The sequence below is a fragment of the Pseudophryne corroboree genome, chromosome 1 (assembly GCF_028390025.1).
Source record: "Pseudophryne corroboree isolate aPseCor3 chromosome 1, aPseCor3.hap2, whole genome shotgun sequence".
Taxonomy (NCBI): domain Eukaryota; kingdom Metazoa; phylum Chordata; class Amphibia; order Anura; family Myobatrachidae; genus Pseudophryne; species Pseudophryne corroboree.
In genome coordinates this window covers 626,351,884-626,373,163 of record NC_086444.1, presented here as the reverse complement: position 1 = coordinate 626,373,163, position 21,280 = coordinate 626,351,884, and the positions used below count along the sequence as shown (strand labels likewise).

Sequence of the window (21,280 nt, the reverse complement as noted above, 5' to 3'; positions counted from 1 at the left end):
AACAGATCCCACTGGAAGATCCTTGCATGGGACTTGGCGAATGGAAATTCTTCATAAGAAGCTACCATCTTTCCCAAGGCTCGCGTGCATAGATGCACCGATACCTGTATTTGTATTAGGAGGTCTCCGTCTAGAGACGCCAACTCCTTGGACTTCTCCTCCGGGAGAAAACCCTTTTTATCCTGTTCTGTGTCCAGAACCATACCCAGGAACAGTAGACGCGTCGTAGGAACCAGCTGCGACTTTGGAATATTCAGAATCCAGCCGTGCTGTTGTAGCACTTCCCGAGATAGTGCTACTCCGACGAACAACTGCTCCCTGGACCTCGCCTTTATAAGTAGATCTTCCAAGTACGGGATAAGTACTTCGGCCATTACCTTGGTAAATACCCTCGGTGCCGGGGACAGACCAACGGCAACGTCTGGAATTGGTAATGACAATCCTGTACCACAATTTTGAGGTACACCTGGTGAAGAGGGTAAATAGGGACATGCAGGTAAGTATCCTTGATGTCCAGTGATACCCTGAAATTTTCCAGGCTTGCAATAATCGCCCTGAGCGATTCCATTTTGAACTTGAACCTTCGTATATAAGTGTTCAAGGATTTCAATGTTAGAATGGGTCTCACCGAACCATCTGGTTTCGGTACCACAACATTTTGGAATAGTAACCCCGGCCTTGTTGAAGGAGGGGTACCTTGATTTCACCTGCTGGAAGTACAGCTTGTGAATTGCCGCCAGTACTACCTTTCTCCGAGGGCAGCAGGCAAGGCTGATGTGAGGCAACGGCGAGGGGGAGTCGTCTCGAACTCCAGCCTGTATCCCTGTGATACTACTTGCAGAACCTAGGGATCCACCTGTGGGCAAGCCCACTGGTCCCTGCAGTTCCCGAGACGCGCCCCCACCGCACCTGTCTCCACCTGTGGAGCCCCAGCGTCATGCGGTGGACTCAGAGAAAGCGAGGGAAGATATTTGATCCTGGGAACTGGCTGACTGGTGCAGCTTTTTCCTTCTTCCCTTGTCTCTGTGCAGAAAGGAAGCGCCTTTGACCCGCTTGCTTTTCTGAAGCCGAAAGGACTGTACCTGAAAATACGGTGCTTTCTTAGGCTTTTGTGAGGAAACCTGAGGTAAAAAATTTTCTTCCCAGCTGTTGCTGTGGATACGAGGTCCCAGAGACCATCCCCAAACCATTCCTCACCCTTATAAGGCAGAATCTCCATGTGCCTTTTAAATGCAGCATCACCTGTCCACTGCCGGGTTTCTAATACCCTCCTGGCAGAATGGACATTGCATTAATTCTGGATGCCAGCCGGCAAATATCCCTCTATGCATCCTTTATATATAAGACAACGTCTTAAATATGCTCAATGTTAACAAAATATTATCCCTGTCTTAGCGTATTAATATTATCTGACAGGGTATCAGACCACGCTGCAGCAGCACTATTTATGCTGAGGCAATTGCAGGTTTCAGTATATAACCTGAGTGTGTAAATACAGACTTCAGGATCGCCTCCTGCTTTTTATCAGCAGGTTCCTTCAAGGTGGCCGTATCCTAAGACGGCAGTGCCACCTTTTGACAAACGTGTGAGCGCCTTATCCACCCTAAGGGATATCTCCCAACGTGACCTATCCTCTGGCGGGAAAGGGTACGCCATCAGTAACTTTTTAGAAATTACCAGTTTCTTATCGGGGGAAACCACGCTTCTTTACACACTTCAGTCATTCATCTGATGGGGGAACAAAACACTGGCTGCTTTTTCTCCCCAAAAATAAAACCCCTTTTATGTGGTACTTGGGTTCATGTCAGAAAATGCGTAACACATTTTTCATAGCCGAGATCATGTAACGGATGTTCCTAGTGGATTGTGTATATGTCTCAACCTCGTCGACACTGGAGTCAGACTCCGTGTCGACATCTGTGTCTGCCATCTGAGGTAACGGGCGTTGTTTGAGCCCCTGATGGCCTTTGAGACGCCTGGGCAGGCGCGGGCTGAGAAGCCGGCTGTCCCACAGCTGTTACGTCATCCAGCCTTTTATGTAAGGAGTTGACCTTGTCGGTTAATACCTTCCACCTATCCATCCACTCTGGTGTCGGCCCCACAGGGGGCGACATCCCATTTATCGGCCTCTGCTCCGCCTCCACGTAACCTTCCTCATCCAACATGTCGACACAGCCGTACCGAGACACCGCACACACACAGGGAATGCTCTGACTGAGGACAGGACCCCACAAAGTCCTTTGGGGAGACCGAGAGAGAGTATGCCAGCACACACCAGAGCGCTATACAATGCAGGGATTAACACTATAACTGAGTGATTTCCCCCCCAATAGCTGCTTGTATACATATATTGCGCCTAAATTTAGTGCCCCCCCTCTCTTTTTAACCCTTTGAGCCTGAAAACTTACGGGGAGAGCCTGGGGAGCTGTCTTCCAGCTGCACTGTGAAGAGAAAATGGCGCCAGTGTGCTGAGGGAGAAGCCCCGCCCCCTTTTCGGCTGACTTTCTTTCGCTTTTTTTGTAATACTGGCAGGGGTAATTTTACATCTATATAGCCTCTAGGACTATATATGATGTATATTTGCCAGCCAAGGTGTTATCTATTGCCCTCAGGGCGCCCCCCCCCCCCCCCCCCACCCAGCGCCCTGCACCCATCAGTGACCGAAGTGTGAGGTGTACATGAGGAGCAATGGCGCACAGCTGCAGTGCTGTGCGCTACCTTGGTGAAGACCGAAGTCTTCTGCCGCCGATTTTCCGGACCTTCTTCGTGCTTCTGGCTCTGTAAGGGGGACGGCGGCGCGGCTCCGGGAACGAACACCAAGGTCGGGTCCTGCGGTCGATCCCTCTGGAGCTAATGGTGTCCAGTAGCCTAAGAAGCCGAAACTACCACCTGTTAGGTAGGTTCGCTTCTTCTCCCCTTAGTCCCTCGCTGCCTTCTTCTCCCCTTAGTCCCTCGCTGCAGTGAGTCTGTTGCCAGCATATCTCACTGAAAATAAAAAACCTAAATATACTTTCTTTCTAGGTGCTCAGGAGAGCCCCTAGTGTGCATCCAGCTCAGCCGGGCACAAGAATCTAACTGAGGTCTGGAGGAGGGTCTTAGTGGGAGGAGCCAGTGCACACCAGATAGTCCTAAAGCTTTCTTTAGTTGTGCCCAGTCTCCTGCGGAGCCGCTAATCCCCATGGTCCTTACGGAGTCCCCAGCATCCACTTAGGACGTTAGAAAAAATTATAATTATCGTGTTTTTCTTCTCCAAACGTTCTTTGACCTAAAATATGTTGACGACCATTGTTGTACATAATATACAATGCACATATTATAAGGAATGACCCTGCCTTTATGTATAATAATGAAAAATATTTCTATTTAATGTCTTCCTTAGGTTGAGGATGCCTTATCCTATCTGGATCAGGTAAAAATTCGTTTTGGCAGTGATCCAGCGACATATAACGGTTTCCTGGAGATTATGAAGGAGTTTAAGTCTCAGAGGTAAGCGGAATTGCAGTCATCTTATATGCAGTTACTCTTCAATGCTTTTTCCAGAGATCAGTAGTAGTAGTAGTAATAATAATATTGTTTTGAGGAGTAAAGCCTTTGTCAGTTAAGCTGTTTTGTTTCTTTTTTAAATACGTTTTTATTTTAAGTCTTACAGTATGAAAAAGAAGGTACAAATACACGTGCGAGAGCAAGTAAGATGTCAAGAGCATACACAATAGTATACATTTAAATATAAATATACTAAATTGTATTATAGCGCTGAATTGTAATGGATATAGGGGGTTACAAAATCGCTCAATATTGAGGCAAGTATTTGAAGAGGTGAAAGGTAACACTTCAGATCACAAAATGAAACTAAGAAAAATGGGAGGGGAAAGGTAGTAAGTAAAAGCAAGTTTATGGGAGTTGCTGACGAGAAGGAGGGTCAGTAAACTTCCATTACCTAGCAATCAGACAGAGTTGCATTCAAAATATCTAAAGATCTTATCAGGATGCTTATTTAGGCCTTCTAAGGGGCAGCCAAGGAGAAAAAACCAGGGCACCTTTTTCAGTGGTACTGAACATCTGAGAGGAGACAGGTAACCTCAACCATGTATTGGACCATCTTTGGGCATGCCCACCAGATATGTAAGAAAGTACAGATTTTGCTGCATCTCCTCCAACGCCAGTTTGAGGTGGCGTTACACATTTTGCATAGATGGGTGGGTAACAAGTACCGTCTATAATATAACTTGTATGCATTCTCCTTAATCAATGAGGACTTAGGGACCCTCTCCCATGCCACAGACCAGGTTTTATCAGCTGGGCTACCCAGATCCCTCTTTTACTAAAGATCATGACCCGTGGTAACTGGTTGCTTAACAAAGAGTAAGAGGTTATAAAGAACAGAGATGATACTCTTACACTGGTTCGCACCAGGGAATTGGAAACTGGTTCTTCCCGGGTGCGCCCCGGCATTGGACCCTTAGGGCTGTAACACGCTCCGGTTTCCCCGGATGGCAAAAAGCCGGACATACTTTGTCCGGCTTTTTGCCATCCGGAATAGTCTTTCCCACACAACGGCTTTGAGCCGTGTGTAATGCTGTGCACATGCGCAGCAGCAGAGGTGGCGGCTAAAAAACCGTGTGTGAAAGCTCCCCTTCACACACACGGTTCACTGCCTCCAAACACGGCCGCCGGACCTTCCAGTGGATATTTCCGGCTGCAACCCGGCAGCCGTGCCGTGTGAAAGGACACATTGCTCTGAATGTGTCTTAGCAGCACGGTCGCATCAAAAAGCCGTCCGGGATTTTGGCGGGCGGCAGGAGCCGGTGCGTGTGTTACAGCCCTTACACACTGGCATCCCGACCCGGCAATATGCCGGGTTGGGTTGCCATCGGGGGTGGGGACCGCGGCGGCATCGGGGGTGGGTGCGGAAGTGGCACTGGGAGATGAGATCATCTCCACGCCGCCTCTGCCTATACTGTGAACGGGTCCCGCGTCGCATCGTTGATGCTGCACCTGAACCGGAAATAACCAAATTCGTCAGTGACCACTTTCACACCGCACAGTGACCCGCGTCGACCAGGCAATATACCGGGTCAGTACCGGGTTATTTGTGCGCTGTGAAAGGAGTATTAGAGAGTCAGTGCTGGTTCAGTTCTGTCAGTGGCAGATACACAAACAGTGGAGACCTAGAGGGAACACTACAGGAGTGAGTTCTGTTCAATTATGCTTTTAAAAATAAGTAACTTTTATGGAGAAATTAATTGTATCAATAGACACAACCATGTGTTTTCCCACTACTAGCTTAGTATGCACTGGAGGGGTAATGGCTTTCAGTGTGCAGTGTGTTTACAAACTGCTCGGTTGTCTGCCGTTCTTAACCCACAAGAACTCGAACACACTTATGCTATGTACATTATGCGATCCCATACGATACAATATCGTACGATATTGTATAAGATATCAGATCGGAAACGATGTCTAGAAACAAAGTTATCACTGGAGTTTAAAACCACACAATGTCGCCTCATCAAGACTGCATGCAATCCTACGTACGGCATCGCATACTACCCGCGGGAGCGTGCATCGTACGTCGGATCATGCATGCACATTATGCAGTATCATTTAGGACTGAACAATATCGTTCATATTGTGAACGATATTGCATAGTGTGTATGGGCCATTACTTGTGGCAGGTCACCATCTCATGTGATTTGTCTATATCCATATCTATCGCACCTTTTGTAGCCGTTTTGTTTCCTTTTTTCTATCTGCAGTGGCTTACAGTATTCTGGTGCAGATGTATTAACATGGAGAAGGCATAAGGAAGTGATAAACCAGTTATATGTGCAATGTGATAAAGACACCAGCCAATCAGCTCCTATATGTAAATTAACAGTTAGGAGCTGATTGGCTGGTGCATTTATCACCTTGCACATATCACTGGTTTATCACTTCCTTATGCCTTCTCCAGGTTAATACATCTGCTCCTATGTCCTTACTGTTCCTCCTTCCTCTTGCTAGTGTTTCAGAATTTCCTCTGTTACTGAACCAATGCTCAGTTTCTTTACTGTTCCCTCCTCCTCCCTCTGTATCCAGTATGTCCACTCTGTGGGGCAGATGTATTAACCTAGAGAAGGTATAAGGAAGTGATACACCAGTGATATGTGCAAGGTTATAAAGACAGCAGCCAATCAGCTCCTAACTGTTAATTTACATATTGGAGCTGATTGGCTGGTGCCTTTATCACCTTGCACATATCACTGGTTTATCACTTCCTTATGCCTTCTCCAGGTTAATACATCTGCTCCTGTGTTCCTTAGTGCTTCAATCCCTCCTTCTCATTCTGTTATGTCACCTTCATGTACTTGACTACTGAAGTAATGCTAGTCACTCTCCTGGTGTGCGCATGGATTGGTCAGTTGAAAGCTCCAGCTTGTTTGTGATTGGCTTACTTGACTGAGTGTCTGGAGGCTCACCCCACCTGCGTGACGCAGGGAAGGGCTCCAGCAGAACAGGCCCTTATAACCACAATGATTTCTCTGTTCTTCTCGAATCATTTCAGAATGAGAAACATTCCCTATTGTACGAATAATAGTAATATACTTTAGAATGTTGTTTCTTTATACATACCACCACTTTACCACCAGTTTCTTAGTATCAACATTTTATAATAAAGATAAAGATTCTCCGTCTTTATTATCTATATAGGGCATGCGAGCTGTTTCCTAATGCAGCTCCCACTTGGTCCGTAGACAGTTATGTAGCCAGATTCTTCTTGACCAGTATAAAAACTGACCCCTTTCTAGCAGCTAATATACAAAGTGGATCTATTGCTATTATACAAAAGCTGAGTACAGGCCTGTGTCCGCCTTCTTGTATAAATATGAGGATCCTTCTTATAGGTAGTATACAAACAGCTTTTTTTCGGGGACAGAGAGGGGAGAAAAAAAGTTATTTTCCAAAAAATTATATATGTGTCATGTGTGTTTGGTCACAAATATAGGTAACCGGACCATGAGATTGTGGCTAAAATGGATACCTTAGGCCTAATCCGGGGACAAATATAGAGAAGTGAGCCATACTCTGGGTATATAATGGAGCCCGAGTCTGCCAACACGTAGGCTTTATTTGCCGGCAATGATAACTGGAGAAATTACCTTGTAATAAATATAGAACATTAAACCCAATACTTTATAGCAAGCATGTAAATCTGGTAATACCTAATACCGGAGTCCTTAAAGCCTTTGGTGCTCACTTTCCATTTTCCATCTAGAATGGATGGAATATCAGTGCATTTAGCTAATAGTGGAACAGGCTTAAAGCTGAGCCATGTGTATTGAATCCACTGAGCAAGAAAGGAGGCAAAGGTTTGGTGCTGGTGCATAGGTTTACTCCATAAGTTTTTAAATTACAGTGTTGAAGAATTTCCCTTTTTACCAAAATCCACCATGTTCACTTTTTTTGCAGTATTGACACTCCCGGTGTTATCCGCCGTGTTTCCCAGTTGTTCCATGAGCATCCGGATTTAATGCTGGGCTTTAATGCATTTTTACCACTTGGCTATAAAATTGAGCTTCCAAAAAATGGCAAACTGGTGGTACAGACATCATTGTCCAGTCCGGTAAGCAAGTAAAATATGTTTTTGCGTATTTGTATTCACCTTTCTAATATTACAAACAAGATAGATGGTGAGATTGTCTTTACCTGTATCTCATTAGGTATCTTCTGATGCAGCCACCAGCAGCTTACCTAGCACTCGTGTAGTAGTTCCTCCTGTGCCTGAAAATTCACTTAGTGAGGCAGCCCAGGAACCTCGGCCACATGATAAGGAGAAGACTCAGGCTCCACCAGAATCTGATTCACTGGAGTTTCATAATGCCATCAGTTATGTCAATAAAATCAAAACCCGATTCCTCGATCGGCCTGAGATCTATCGGTCGTTTTTGGAAATTCTCCATACTTACCAGGTAACTTATTAGCATATTTGTAAATTAACACCTGTCATGTAGGGATATACGCTGATGGCTCTCCATTCAGTCGGAAAGACAGCTGTTTCCAACTTGTTTATGTAGGAAGGGGTTCTGACCTATTCCATGCCAGCTCTGTTTTTACGACAAGTCGGGAATTCCGACTTGTCGGAAAGCACGCGGCCGCTGATCCATGTGTGTTGTTGGAAACGTGGTTAAATCTGACAGCTTTTAGCCCTGTTTCAGACAAAGTCAATCCGACTTTAAAAAAAAGTCAGGTTGACATTGTTGGGAGCGGCAAAATCCTGTCGGATTTGACAGATCATTGTATACTTAGATGTCGGATCCGACATCTATTGAATATACCCCATAGTCTACCTAGTTATTGCTAATGTCATGTCCTATCCATGTATATGGCTTAAGTGCTGTATTTTCAATTTTTCTCTATCGTCCTAGTGGATGCTGGGGTTCCTGAAAGGACCATGGGGAATAGCGGCTCCGCAGGAGACAGGGCACAAAAGTAAAGCTTTCCGATCAGGTGGTGTGCACTGGCTCCTCCCCCTATGACCCTCCTCCAAGCCAGTTAGATTTTTGTGCCCGGCCGAGAAGGGTGCAATCTAGGTGGCTCTCCTAAAGAGCTGCTTAGAAAAGTTTAGCTTAGGTTTTTTATTTTACAGTGAGTCCTGCTGGCAACAGGATCACTGCAACGAGGGACTTAGGGGAGAAGAAGTGAACTCACCTGCGTGCAGGATGGATTGGCTTCTTGGCTACTGGACATCAGCTCCAGAGGGACGATCACAGGTACAGCCTGGATGGTCACCGGAGCCTTGCCGCCGGCCCCCTTGCAGATGCTGAAGTAAGAAGAGGTCCAGAATCGGCGGCAGAAGACTCCTCAGTCTTCTAAAGGTAGCGCACAGCACTGCAGCTGTGCGCCATTTTCCTCTCAGCACACTTCACACGGCAGTCACTGAGGGTGCAGGGCGCTGGGAGGGGGGGCGCCCTGGGAGGCAAATGAATACCTATTTTGGCTAAAAATACCTCACATATAGCCTCCGGAGGCTATATGGAGATATTTAACCCCTGCCAGAATCCGTTAAGAGCGGGAGACGAGGCCGCCGAAAAAGGGGCGGGGCCTATCTCCTCAGCACACAGCGCCATTTTCCCTCACAGAAAGGCTGGAGGGAAGGCTCCCAGGCTCTCCCCTGCACTGCACTACAGAAACAGGGTTAAAACAGAGAGGGGGGGCACTAATTTGGCGATATGCTTATATATTAAGATGCTATAAGGGAAAACACTTATATAAGGTTGTCCCTATATAATTATAGCGTTTTTGGTGTGTGCTGGCAAACTCTCCCTCTGTCTCTCCAAAGGGCTAGTGGGTCCTGTCCTCTATCAGAGCATTCCCTGTGTGTGTGCTGTGTGTCGGTACGTGTGTGTCGACATATAGGAGGACGATGTTGGTGAGGAGGCGGAGCAATTGCCTGTAATGGTTATGTCACTCTCTAGGGAGTCGACACCGGAATGGATGGCTTATTTAGGAAATTACGTGATAATGTCAACACGCTGCAAGGTCGGTTGACGACATGAGACGGCCGACAAACAATTAGTACCGGTCCAGACGTCTCAAAAACACCGTCAGGGGTTTTAAAACGCCCGTTTACTTTAGTCGGTCGACACAGACACAGACAGGGACACTGAATCCAGTGTCGACGGTGAATAAACAAACGTATTCCTTATTAGGGCCACACGTTAAAGGCAATGAAGGAGGTGTTACATATTTCTGATACTACAAGTACCACAAAAGAGGGTATTATGTGGGATGTGAAAAAACTACCATAGTTTTTCCTGAATCAGATAAATTAAATAAAGTGTGTGATGATGCGTGGGTTCCCCCCGATAGAAAATTATGGGCGGTATACCCTTTCCCGCCAGAAGTTAGGGCGCGTTGGGAAACACCCCTTAAGGTGGATAAGGCGCTCACACGCTTATCAAAACAAGTGGCGGTACCGTCTATAGATAGGGCCGTCCTCAAGGACCAGCTGACAGGAGGCTGGAAAATATCATAAAAAGTATATACACACATACTGGTGTTATACTGCGACCAGCGATCGCCTCAGCCTGGATGTGCAGAGCTGGGGTGGCTTGGTCGGATTCCCTGACTAAAAATATTGATACCCTTGACAGGGACAGTATTTTATTGACTATAGAGCATTTAAAGGATGCATTTCTATATATGCGAGATGCACAGAGGGATATTTGCACTCTGGCATCATGAGTAAATGCGATGTCCATAACTGCCAGAAGATGTTATGGACACGACAGTGGTCAGGTGATGCAAATTCCAAACGGCACAAAGGTGTATTGCCGTATAAAGGAAGAGGAGTTATTTGGGGTCGGTCCATCGGACCTGGTGGCCACGGCAACTGCTGGAAAATCCACCGTTTTTTACCCTAAGTCACATCTCTGCAGAAAAAGACGCCGTCTTTTCAGCCTCTGTCCTCTCGTCCCTATAAGATAATATCTGCCCAGGGATAGAGGAAAGGGAAGAAGACTGCAGCAGGCAGCCCATTCCCAGGAACAGAAGCGTTCCACCGCTTCTGACAAGTTCTCAGCATGGCGCTGAGACCGTACAGGACCCCTGGATCCTACAAGTAGTATCCCAGGGGTACAGATTGGAATGTCGAGACGTTTCCCCTTCGCAGGCTCCTGAAGTCTGCTTTACCAAGGTCTCCCTCCGACAAGGAGGCAGTATGGGAAAAAATTCACAAGCTGTATTCCCAGCAGGTGATAATTAAATTACCCCTCCTACTACAAGAAAAGGGGTATTATTCCACACTATATTGTGGTACTGAAGCCAGAAGGCTAGGTGAGACTTATTCTAAAAAAAAAATTTTTTTTGAACACTTACAAAGGTTCAAATCAAGATGGAGTCACTCAGAACAGTGATAACGAACCAGGAAGAAGGGGACTATATAGTGTCCCGGGACATCAGGGATGCTTACCTCTATGTCCCAAATTTGCCCTTCTCATTAAGGGTACCTCAGGTTCGTGGGGCAGAACTGTCACTATCAGTTTCAGACGCTGCCGTTTGGATTGTCCACGGCACCCCGGGTCTTTACCAAGGTAATGGCCGAAATGATGATTCTTCTTCGAAGAAAAGGCGTCTTAATTATCCCTTACTTGGACGATCTCCTGATAAGGGCATAGTCCAGGGAACAGTTGGAGGTCGGAGTAGCACTATCTCGGATACTGCTACAACAGCACGGGTGGATTCTAAATATTCCAAAATCGCAGCTGATCCCGACGACACGTCTGCTGTGCCTAGGGATGATTCTGGACACAGTCCAGAAAAAGGTGTTTCTCCCGGAAGAGAAAGCCAGGGAGTTATCCGAGCTAGTCAGGAACCTCCTAAAAACAGTGCATCATTGCACAAGGGTCCTGGTAAAAATGGTGGCTTCCTACGAAGCAATTCCATTCGGCAGATTTCACGCAAGAACTTTTCAGTGGGATCTGCTGGACAAATGGTCCGGATCGCATCTTCAGATGCATCAGCGGATAACCCTATATCCAAGGACAAGGGTGTCTCTCCTGTGGTGGTTATAGAGTGCTCATCTTCTAGAGGGCCGCAGATTCGGCATTCAGGATTGGATGCTGGTGACCACGGAGCCCAGCCCGAGAGGCTGGGGAGCAGTCACACAAGGAAAAAATTTCCAGGGAGTGTGATCAAGTCTGGAGACTTTTCTCCACATAAATATACTGGAGCTAAGGGTAAATTTATAATGCTCTAAGCTTAGCAAGACCTCTGCTTCAAGGTCAGCCGGTATTGATCCAGTGGGAAAAACATCACGGCAGTCGCCCACGTAAACAGACAGGGCGACACAAGAAGCAGGAGGGCAATGGCAAAAACTGCAAGGACTTTTCGCGGGGCGGAAAATCATGTGATAGCACTGTCAGCAGTGTTTCATCCCGGGAATGGAAACTGGGAAGCAGACTTCCTCAGCAGGCACGACCTCCACCCGGGAGAGTGGAAACTTCATCGGGAAGTTTTTTCCACATGATTGTAAACCGTTGGGAAATACCAAAGGTGGACATGATGGCGTCCCGTCTGAACAAAAAACGGGACAGGTATTGCGCCAGGTCAAGAGACCCTCAGGCAATAGCTGTGGACGTTCTGGTAACACCGTGGGTGTACCAGTCGGTGTATGTGTTCCCTCCTCTGCTTCTCATACCTAAGGTGCTGAGAATTATAAGACGTAGAGGAGTAAGAACTATACTCATGGCTCCGGATTGGCCAAGAAGGACTTGGTACCCGGAACTTCAAGAGATGCTTACAGAGGTCTTATGGCCTCTGCCGCTAAGAAGGGACTTGCTTCAGCAAGTACCATGTCTGTTCCAAGACTTACCGCAGCTGCGTTTGTCGGCATGGCGGTGGAAAGCCGGATCCTAAAGGAAAAAGGCATTCCGGAAGAGGTCATTCCTACCCTGGTCAAAGCCAGAAAGGAGGTGACCGCACAACATTATCACCACATGTGGCGAAAATATGTTGCGTGGTGTGAGGCCAGGAAGGCCCCACAAAGAAATTTCAACTCGGTCGTTTCCTGCATTTCCTGCAAACAGGAGTGTCTATGGGCCTCAAATTGGGGTCCATTAAGGTTCAAATTTCGGCCCTGTCGATTTTCTTCCAGAAAGAATTGGCTTCAGTTCCTGAAGTCCAGAAGTTTGTCAAGGGAGTATTGCATATACAACCCCCTTTTGTGCCTCCAGTGGCACTGTGGGATCTCAACGTAGTTCTGGGATTCCTCAAATCACATTGGTTTAAAACCAGTCAAATCTGTGGATTTGAAGCATCTCACATGAAAAGTGACCATGCTCTTGGCCCTGGCCTGGACCAGGCGAGTGTCAAATTGGTGGTTTTTTCTCAAAAAAAGCCCATATCTGTTTGTCCTTTCGGACAGGGCAGAGCTGCGGACTCGTCCCCAGTTCTCTCCCTAAGGTGGTGTCAGTGTTTCACCTGAACCAACTTATTGTGGTGCCTTGCACCTACTAGGGACTTGGAGGACTCCAAGTTGCTAGATGTTGTCAGGGCCCTGAAAATATGTTCCAGGACGGCTGGAGTCAGGAAAACTGACTTGCTGTTATCCTGTATGCACCCAACAAACTGGGTGCTCTTGCTTCTAAGCAGACTATTGCTAGTTGGATGTGTAATACAATTCAGCTTGCACATTCTGTGGCAGGCCTGCCACAGCCAAAATATGTAAATGCCCATTCCACAAGGAAGGTGGGCTCATCTTGGGCGGCTGCCCGAGGGGTCTCGGCTTTACAACTTTGCCGAGCAGCTACTTGGTCAGGGGCAAACACGTTTGCTAAATTCTACAAATTTGATACCCTGGCTAAGGAGGACCTGGAGTTCTCTCATTCGGTGCTGCAGAGTCATCCGCACTCTCCCGCCCGTTTGGGAGCTTTGGTATAATCCCCATGGTCCTTTCAGGAACCCCAGCATCCACTAGGACGATAGAGAAAATAGGAATTTACTTACCGATAATTCTATTTCTCGGAGTCCGTAGTGGATGCTGGGCGCCCATCCCAAGTGCGGATTATCTGCAATACTTGTACATAGTTACAAAAATCGGGTTATTATTGTTGTAAGCCATCTTTTCAGAGGCTCCGCTGTTATCATACTGTTAACTGGGTTTAGATCACAAGTTGTACGGTGTGATTGGTGTGGCTGGTATGAGTCTTACCCGGGATTCAAAATTCCTCCCTTATTGTGTACGCTCGTCCGGGCACAGTACCTAACTGGCTTGGAGGAGGGTCATAGGGGGAGGAGCCAGTGCACACCACCTGATCGGAAAGCTTTACTTTTGTGCCCTGTCTCCTGCGGAGCCGCTATTCCCCATGGTCCTTTCAGGAACCCCAGCATCCACTACGGACTCCGAGAAATAGAATTATCGGTAAGTAAATTCCTATTATAACAAGGCTGGTCATAATACGGGTTTTTAATAAACTTTGGAAGAGGTACACCCTATTAGGTCAATAGTAACTTCACCAAAACTTCACATACCAGCAGTGTCTAGCTTCTGAAAGTTCTATCTAAATTCTCTGTATCCATACTAGTGAGTAACAAAGATATATAGTAAATAAGAGCATTATTGTACAGGCATGCCCATGACACAATAGTTCTATATATTTTATTTACATTTTGACATTAGCCACAATGTAATGATAGTGTAATTTATATGTTGTTATAATTTCCCTTTGTTGTTAGAAGGATCAACTAAATCCAAAAGGCCGTCCATTTCGTGGCATGTCTGAGGAGGAGGTGTTCACAGAAGTAGCCAATCTATTCCGTGGACAGGAGGATTTACTTTCTGAATTTGGCCAGTTCCTTCCAGAGGCAAAGCGATCGCTGGTATGAGAGTTAAATTATGGGTTTTTCTGACTTGTGAGATTTGGAATCCTCTCTCTGTTCCTGAATGGAAATAATTCTGTCTTTACATCTGTTTTTGACTGTTGTGTAGAACAGCTATATATTTTCAGAACTTGTACGTATAATATTTTGAAATGACAAACAGCATAGAGTGGTGTAAGATATAACAATATGCCCTGCTTCCTTCATAGTTCACTGGAAATGGAGCATGTGACCTTAGTAGTGCCAGAAAACTGGAGTACCAGCGGAACCTGGAGCAAAGTCGGAAACGGTCAAGATCTCTCTTATTACGTCCTATGTCTTGCCCTTCCAAGGTAATTTACTTAGATTATCCCATGATAATCAGTAATAGCCTGATGGGCGTTTTCCACTGCTGAAAACACAACTCTTATACATCTTTCACACAGAAAAAGATGAAGATGCGAAAGTCCAAGGACCCGTCAGTGGCAAGCGTAGGAAAGTATGGTACACTGCAGGAATTCTCCTTCTTCAGTAAGGCAAGTGGAAACACTACATTTCTCTTACATCCCAGAGGATGCTGCGGTCCACACTAGTACCATGGGGTATAGACTGGTCCACTAGGAGCCATGGGCACTTTAAGACTTTGATAGTGTGGACTGGTTCCTCCCTCTATGCCCCTCCTACCTGACTCAGTTTAGAAAATGTGCCCGGTGGAGCCGGTCACAGCTAGCGGAGCTCCTAGAGCTTTTCTAGTTTTTATTATTTTATTAAGATGTTAGGCACAGGGAGGCTGCTGGCAACAGTCACAACTGTGTAATCTATTAAGGTTACACCGTCGGCGCCAGGCACAGATTCTGTATCTGCCTTCTGGGGCACTGTATGGGGGCTGGCTCTATTACTCTGTCTCTCTTTGAAGGTACTTGGGGGAAACAGTGTCTGACATTTTCCTGTGTGTGTGTGTGTGTGTATCCGCTTTACCATGTCTAGGGACTGTGTCCTGTGCTGCAGAATGTGTATCATCTTCTTCTGATGAAGATTACACATTACCACGTCCAGGGACTCTGTGTCTTGTGCTGCAGAATATGTATCTTCTCCAGTGGAATCCATTCCATGTACACAAGAATGTAATATTTTGTCTCATCCTTCTGATTCTGAGCCCCAGTGGGTAGCTTCTATTAAGGGAATGATATCCCAGATTTCTACTAGGATTGAGCATTGAGACTGAATCACAGTTTTTAAAACAATCTGTGGAGGTTTTGTGTTGTTCTGTTCACCATACCTCACAATTCCCTTGTATACACCGAAAGAAAGGTGCGTTTGCTCAGATTATGCAAGTCGACACAGACATCGACTCTGAAACGGCAGACAGTGATGCGAATATGCGCGGGGGGGGGGGGGGGGGGGGGGGGAGGCTTCCCTGGCAAGAGGGGTGCAACTCATGATTGAGGCTATTAGGGATGTGTTACACATTACTGACAAACCACCTGAGCAGGTAGAGGAGGCTTACTTTACAGACAATAAGAAAACCTCCCTGACCTTCCCTGCGTCTAAGGAATTAAACGCATTATTTGAAAAATCCTGAGAAAATCCTGAGAAAAATTCCAGATCTCAAAGAGGGTTCTTGTGGCTTTTCCTTTCCCTGAGGATGATAGGAAAAAGTGGGAAAACCCACCTATAGTAGACGCTTCTGTATCTAGACCAGTGTTAGTGTTCCTTCTAGGATTAATATGGGGCAGGGCGCCGGACTCCGGGGGCATATCTACGCGCGCACATCTGAAACGGGGCGTGGCCACGCTAACGTCATTTTAGTGGGCGGTGCGGCATACAGACGTTGCGTTCTTGGCAGTCGACGTCACTGTTGGGGGCGTGAGGTGCTGGGCTTCCCCCAGCTCTCTCCCATAGCGTGAATGGATGCTGTGCGCATGCGCACGGCATCTTTACACGCTGGGAGGGCAGGAAGCGGCGGCTGTTCTAGCAGGGCGCCGCAGAAGGGGCAGGGCGAATTTTGCCTTTAAAAAATCGGGCAGGGCGTGGCGCCCTGCTAAAACAGCCTATAGTGAACACTAAGTGTTTCCCAACCACGGTCCTCAAGGCACACTAACAGTCCTGGTTTTAGTGATATCCAGGCTTGAACACAGGTGACTTAATTAGTACGTTATTTTGATTTAACCATCTGTGCTGAAGCCTGGATATCACTAAAATCTGCACTGTTGGTGTGCCTTGAGGACTGCGGTTGGGAATGCCTGATTTAGACTGTCTAAAAAGGTGGTTTTACCTGTTCCTGGGTCTACCGCTTTGAAAGAACCAGCAGACCGCAAGATTAAAACTAGGCTAAAATCCATATACACTGCTTCAGGAGTGGCGTTAAGGCCCACTATTGCCTGTGCATGGCTTTCTAAAGCCATAGTAAAGTGGTCAGGCACATTACTAGAGGAATTAGATTCTCTGGATAGAAGTGACATTGAAATGTTTTTACGTCACATACAGGATTCTGCAGGTTTCATGGTAGAGGCCATGAAGGACCGGGGTCATCTTACTGCAAAGGCATCTTCCAGGGCTGTCTCGGCACGCAGGGGACTCTGGCTACGGCAATGGTCTGCAGACACGAAATCCAAGAGTAGTGTGGAGAACCTACCCTTCACAGGTCAGGCTCTATTTGGGGAAGCATTGGATGCGTGAATCTCCACGGCATCCGCAGGTAAGTCAACCTTTCTTCCCTCTGCTACTCAGACACCGAAGAAATCCTTTTCTACGTTTACAATGCAGTTCTTTTGGACCGCAAAGGTTAAGAAGTCCAAGCCCCCCTACCACTTTCTTCAGTAGTGGTCAGGGAAAATCTAGAAAACCTGCACCTGCAGGTTCCCAGGAACAGAAGCCTGGCTTTGTTTCCTCAAAATACTCAGCACGGTGGACCGCCCAGCCTGGAGAGCGGGCGGGTGGGATCGAGATTCAGACTTTCAGTCACGTCTGGGTGTCTTCCGGCCTGGATCACTGAGCACAGGATATTGTGTCCCAGGGGTACAGACTGGAGTTTCAGGAGCTCCCGCCTCACAGATTCTTCAAATCAGGCTTACCAGCTTTGCTGATAGAAAGGGTTATCCTACAGGAAGCCATTCAAAAATTGGAAAAGGAAAGCTAGGGTTACTATTCAAAACTTTTGTGGTACCAAAACCGGATGGTTTGGTCAGACCAATTTTGAACCTGAAGTCGTTAAACCCTTATTTGATGGAGTTCTGGAGTCTCTGGGAGCGATGATCTCCGGTCTGGAGGAGGGGGAAGTCCTGGTATCCCTAGATATCAGTGATGCGTACCTCCACATTCCGGTTTGGCCGCCACACCAGGCTTATCTCAGATTGCGCTATTGGACTGTCACCTTCTCGAGGACCGCAGGTTCGGGATTCAGAACTGGATCCTTCTAACCATGGATGCAAGTCTCAGATGTTGGGGCAATGTCACCCAAGGGGAAAACTTCCAAGGAAGGTGGTTAAGGCTGGAATCCATCCTTCCGATAAACATTTCTGAAGTAAGAGCCGTGTACAACAGTCTTCTACAAGCGGCACATCTTCTGCAAGATCAGGCCATTCAGGTGCAGTCAGACAATGTAACGACGGTGGCCTACATAAACCGACAGGGCGGAACTAAGAGCTGAGCTCCAGTGTCAAAGGTTACAAGAATCTTCCTCTGGGCGGAATAGCACGCGGTGGTGCTGTCAGCAATCTTCATTCCGGGAGTAGAAAACTGGGAAGCGGACTTCCTCAGCAGACACGATCTCCATACGGGAGAGTAGTGCCTCCACCCAGAGGTGGTCACAGAGGTGACAAGTCTTTGGGGCGTACCTCATATAGATATGAGGGCCTCACGCCTCAACAAGAAGCTTTGGAGGTATCAAGGGATCCGCAGGCAGTGGCGGTGGATGCCCTGGTCTCTCCGTGGGTGTTCAAGTCAGTGTATGTGTTCCCTCCACTTCCGCTCTTCCCAAGGATTCTCAAACTCATCAAAAAGACAAGAGTTCATGCGATCCTCATTGTTCCTGACTGGCCAAGAAGGGGTTGGTACGCGGGTCTTCTGGAGTTCCTGCTGGAAGATCCGAGGCCTCTTCCTCTTCACGAAGACTTTCTGCAACGGGGGTCGTTCGCTTTTCAAGACTTACCACGGCTACATTTGTCGGCATGGAGGTTGATCTTAGCTCGGAAGGGCATTCCGTATAAGATCATTCCTACCCTGATACAGGCTGGGAAAGGAATAGCGTCTAAGCATTACCATCGGATTTGGAAAAAGTATGTGTCTTGGTGTGAACCCAAGAAATTTCCTATGGTGGAGTTTCAACTTGGACGGTTTCTACTCTTCCTGCAAGCAGGTGTGGATGTGGGCCTACGTTTGGGATTCATAACGGTCAAATTTCAGCCTTATCCATTTTTCTTCCAGAAACAATTGGCTGCCCTCCCTGAGGTTCAGACTTTCTTGAAAGGGGTTCTACTCATCCAGCCTCCCTTTGTGCCTCCTACGGCACCCTGGGATCTTAGTGTGGTGTTGCAGTTCCTGCAATCGGATTGGTTTGTGCTTTTAAAGGAGGTTGAGGTCAAGTTTCTCACTTGGAAGGCAGTTACACTGTTGGCGTTGGCATCTGCTAGACGTGTGTCGGAATTGGGGGCTTTGTCCTTTAAAAGCCCCTACTTAATTTTCCATGAAAATAGAGCTGAGTTCAGGATGCGTCAGCAGTTCCTTCCAAAGGTTGTGTCGGCTTTTCGTATCAACCAACCCATTGTGGTGCCAGTGGTTACTGATTTCTCGATTCCCTCTTAGTCCTTTGGATGTTGTGAGGGCTTTGAAGATCTATGTGAAGAGGATGGCTCGTCACAGAAAGTCGAACTCTCTGTTTGTCCTTTACGATCCCAACAAGGTTGGGTGTCCTGCTTCTAAGCAGACGATTTCTCGCTGGATCAGGTTCACTATCCAGCATGCGTATTCTACGGCAAGATTGCTGTGTCCAGAATCTGTTAAGGCCCACTCTACTCGGAAAGTGGGTTCTTCCTGGGCGACTGCCCGGGGTGTCTCTGCTTTACAGCTTTGCCGGGCAGCAACTTGGTCTGGGTCGAACACGTTTGCCAAGTTCTACAAGTTTGATACTTTGACCAAACTTTAGGTACTCAGAGGCCAATCAGTTCTGCAGGAGCCTCCGCGCTCTCCCTCCCGTTCTGGGAGCTTTGGTACATCCCCATGGTACTAATGTGGACCCCAGCATCCTCTAGGACGTAAGAGAAAATAGGATTTTAATTACCTACCGGTAAATCCTTTTTTTCGTAGTCCGTAGAGGATGCTGCACGCGCGCCCAGTGCTTCGTAATCCTGCAGTGGTTACTTCAGTACTGCTTAGTTCTTCGTATAGTACTGTGTTGTTAGTTGGTGGAGTAATGTTGTTCAGCCGTTGCTGAGTTTTCAAGCTGGTTAGCTTGGGTTGCCTTGTATGTGTGAGCTGGTGTGTATCTCGCCACTATCTGTGTAAATTCCTTCTCTCGAAGTTATCCGTCTGCTCGGGCACAGTTTCTGTACTGAGTCTAAATAGAAACACAAAGTCCAGACGCGCTGTCACTGCTGCCAGTAAGGGATTGTCAGTCCCAAAAGTACAATACGCAAGAAAAAAGGTACTGGCGCTAAGGATGTTTCTCCAATATTAATAACCAAACGTGGATGACTGTACAAATATATAAAATTTAATGATTAAAACATGTGTACCATAACGTGTAGTAGAATAAAAACAAATAGTTAGGGCATGCATATGACTGAGAATATGAATGATGGAGCTGCTGGTATGTGTCCACAAGGGATCCCGGACTGAAAAGATGAAAACAAGTTCCCTGGGGAATGTAGAGATTAAATACAGCTGGTGTTACCCATGGCGACGGAGACTTCCAAATGCTTGAAAATTAACAGCAGGCAAGCTGAGATGATTCGGCAAGCTGGGTCTCTCAAATCGGTGCCGTAATGATGCTGTCCCACAGAGAAAGTTCCAAATGCAGGGATTAGTAAAAGTCCATATCTGGATCCTTAAAGGTGGAGCAAATGCGGGTGATGCAGCTTGTCACTTAACGCGTTTCCCTCAGCTCGGTCACCTAGCTTCATCAGAAGTAAAGCTCAGTCTGAGTATGGGATCTATTTAAACACCTTTAAGGACCTGATGCCCAACATGATGGAGCTGCTGGTATGTGTCCACAAGGGATCCCAGACTGAAAAGATGAAAACAAGTTCCCTGGGGAATATAGAGATGAAATACAGCTGGTGTTAGCCATGGCGACGGAGACTTCCAAATTTTCAGTCATATGCATGCCCTAACTATTTGTTTTTATTCTACTACACATGTTATGGTACACATGTTTTTTTTTCATTAAATTTTATATATTTGTACAGTTATCCACGTTTGGTTATTAATATTGGAGAAACATCCTTAGCGCCAGTACCTTTTTTTCTTGCGTTTGTACTGAGTCTGGTAGGAGGGGCATAGAGGGAGGAGCCAGCCCACACTGTTAAACTCTTAAAGTGCCCATGGCTCCCAAGGGACCCGTCTATACCCCATGGTACTAATGTGGATCCCAGCATCCTATATGGACTACGAGAAAAGGATTTACCGGTAGGTAATTAAAATCCTTTTTTCTTTATCCAAACTGAACACTGGATATTTTATGTATTTACTACTGCAGCATTTTGTATATAATCTTTGCCTTTGCAGATTTATGTTCGGTCTTGTCTGATGCCGTGGTACATTTCCCATTTTGACTTTATATTCTGTCATTGCATGTATTTGTGTCTTGGATGTGTATTATTGATTTGATACTGAAACCTGTCAATAAAAAAACTTGAAAAAAATAAATATATAAATAAATAAATAAATAAAATAAAAAAAATAATAATATATATATATATATATATATATATATATATATATGCTC

The 21,280-nt window shown here is 46.5% G+C and overlaps 1 protein-coding gene across 1 annotated transcript in view; it reads left to right on the top strand.

Annotated features, from left to right (window-relative positions):
- The first annotated feature begins 3,384 nt into the window (after positions 1-3,384).
- SIN3B (SIN3 transcription regulator family member B) overlaps positions 3,385-21,280 on the top strand; it is a 238,355-nt gene continuing 220,459 nt past the window's right edge. Inside the window, exons 1-6 of the mRNA XM_063914501.1 lie at positions 3,385-3,486; positions 7,450-7,603; positions 7,701-7,949; positions 14,215-14,358; positions 14,568-14,690; positions 14,784-14,873. Of these exons, the coding sequence (XP_063770571.1) occupies positions 3,464-3,486; positions 7,450-7,603; positions 7,701-7,949; positions 14,215-14,358; positions 14,568-14,690; positions 14,784-14,873 (783 nt within the window). The 5' untranslated portion in view covers positions 3,385-3,463. The remainder of the gene's footprint in view (positions 3,487-7,449; positions 7,604-7,700; positions 7,950-14,214; positions 14,359-14,567; positions 14,691-14,783; positions 14,874-21,280) is intronic.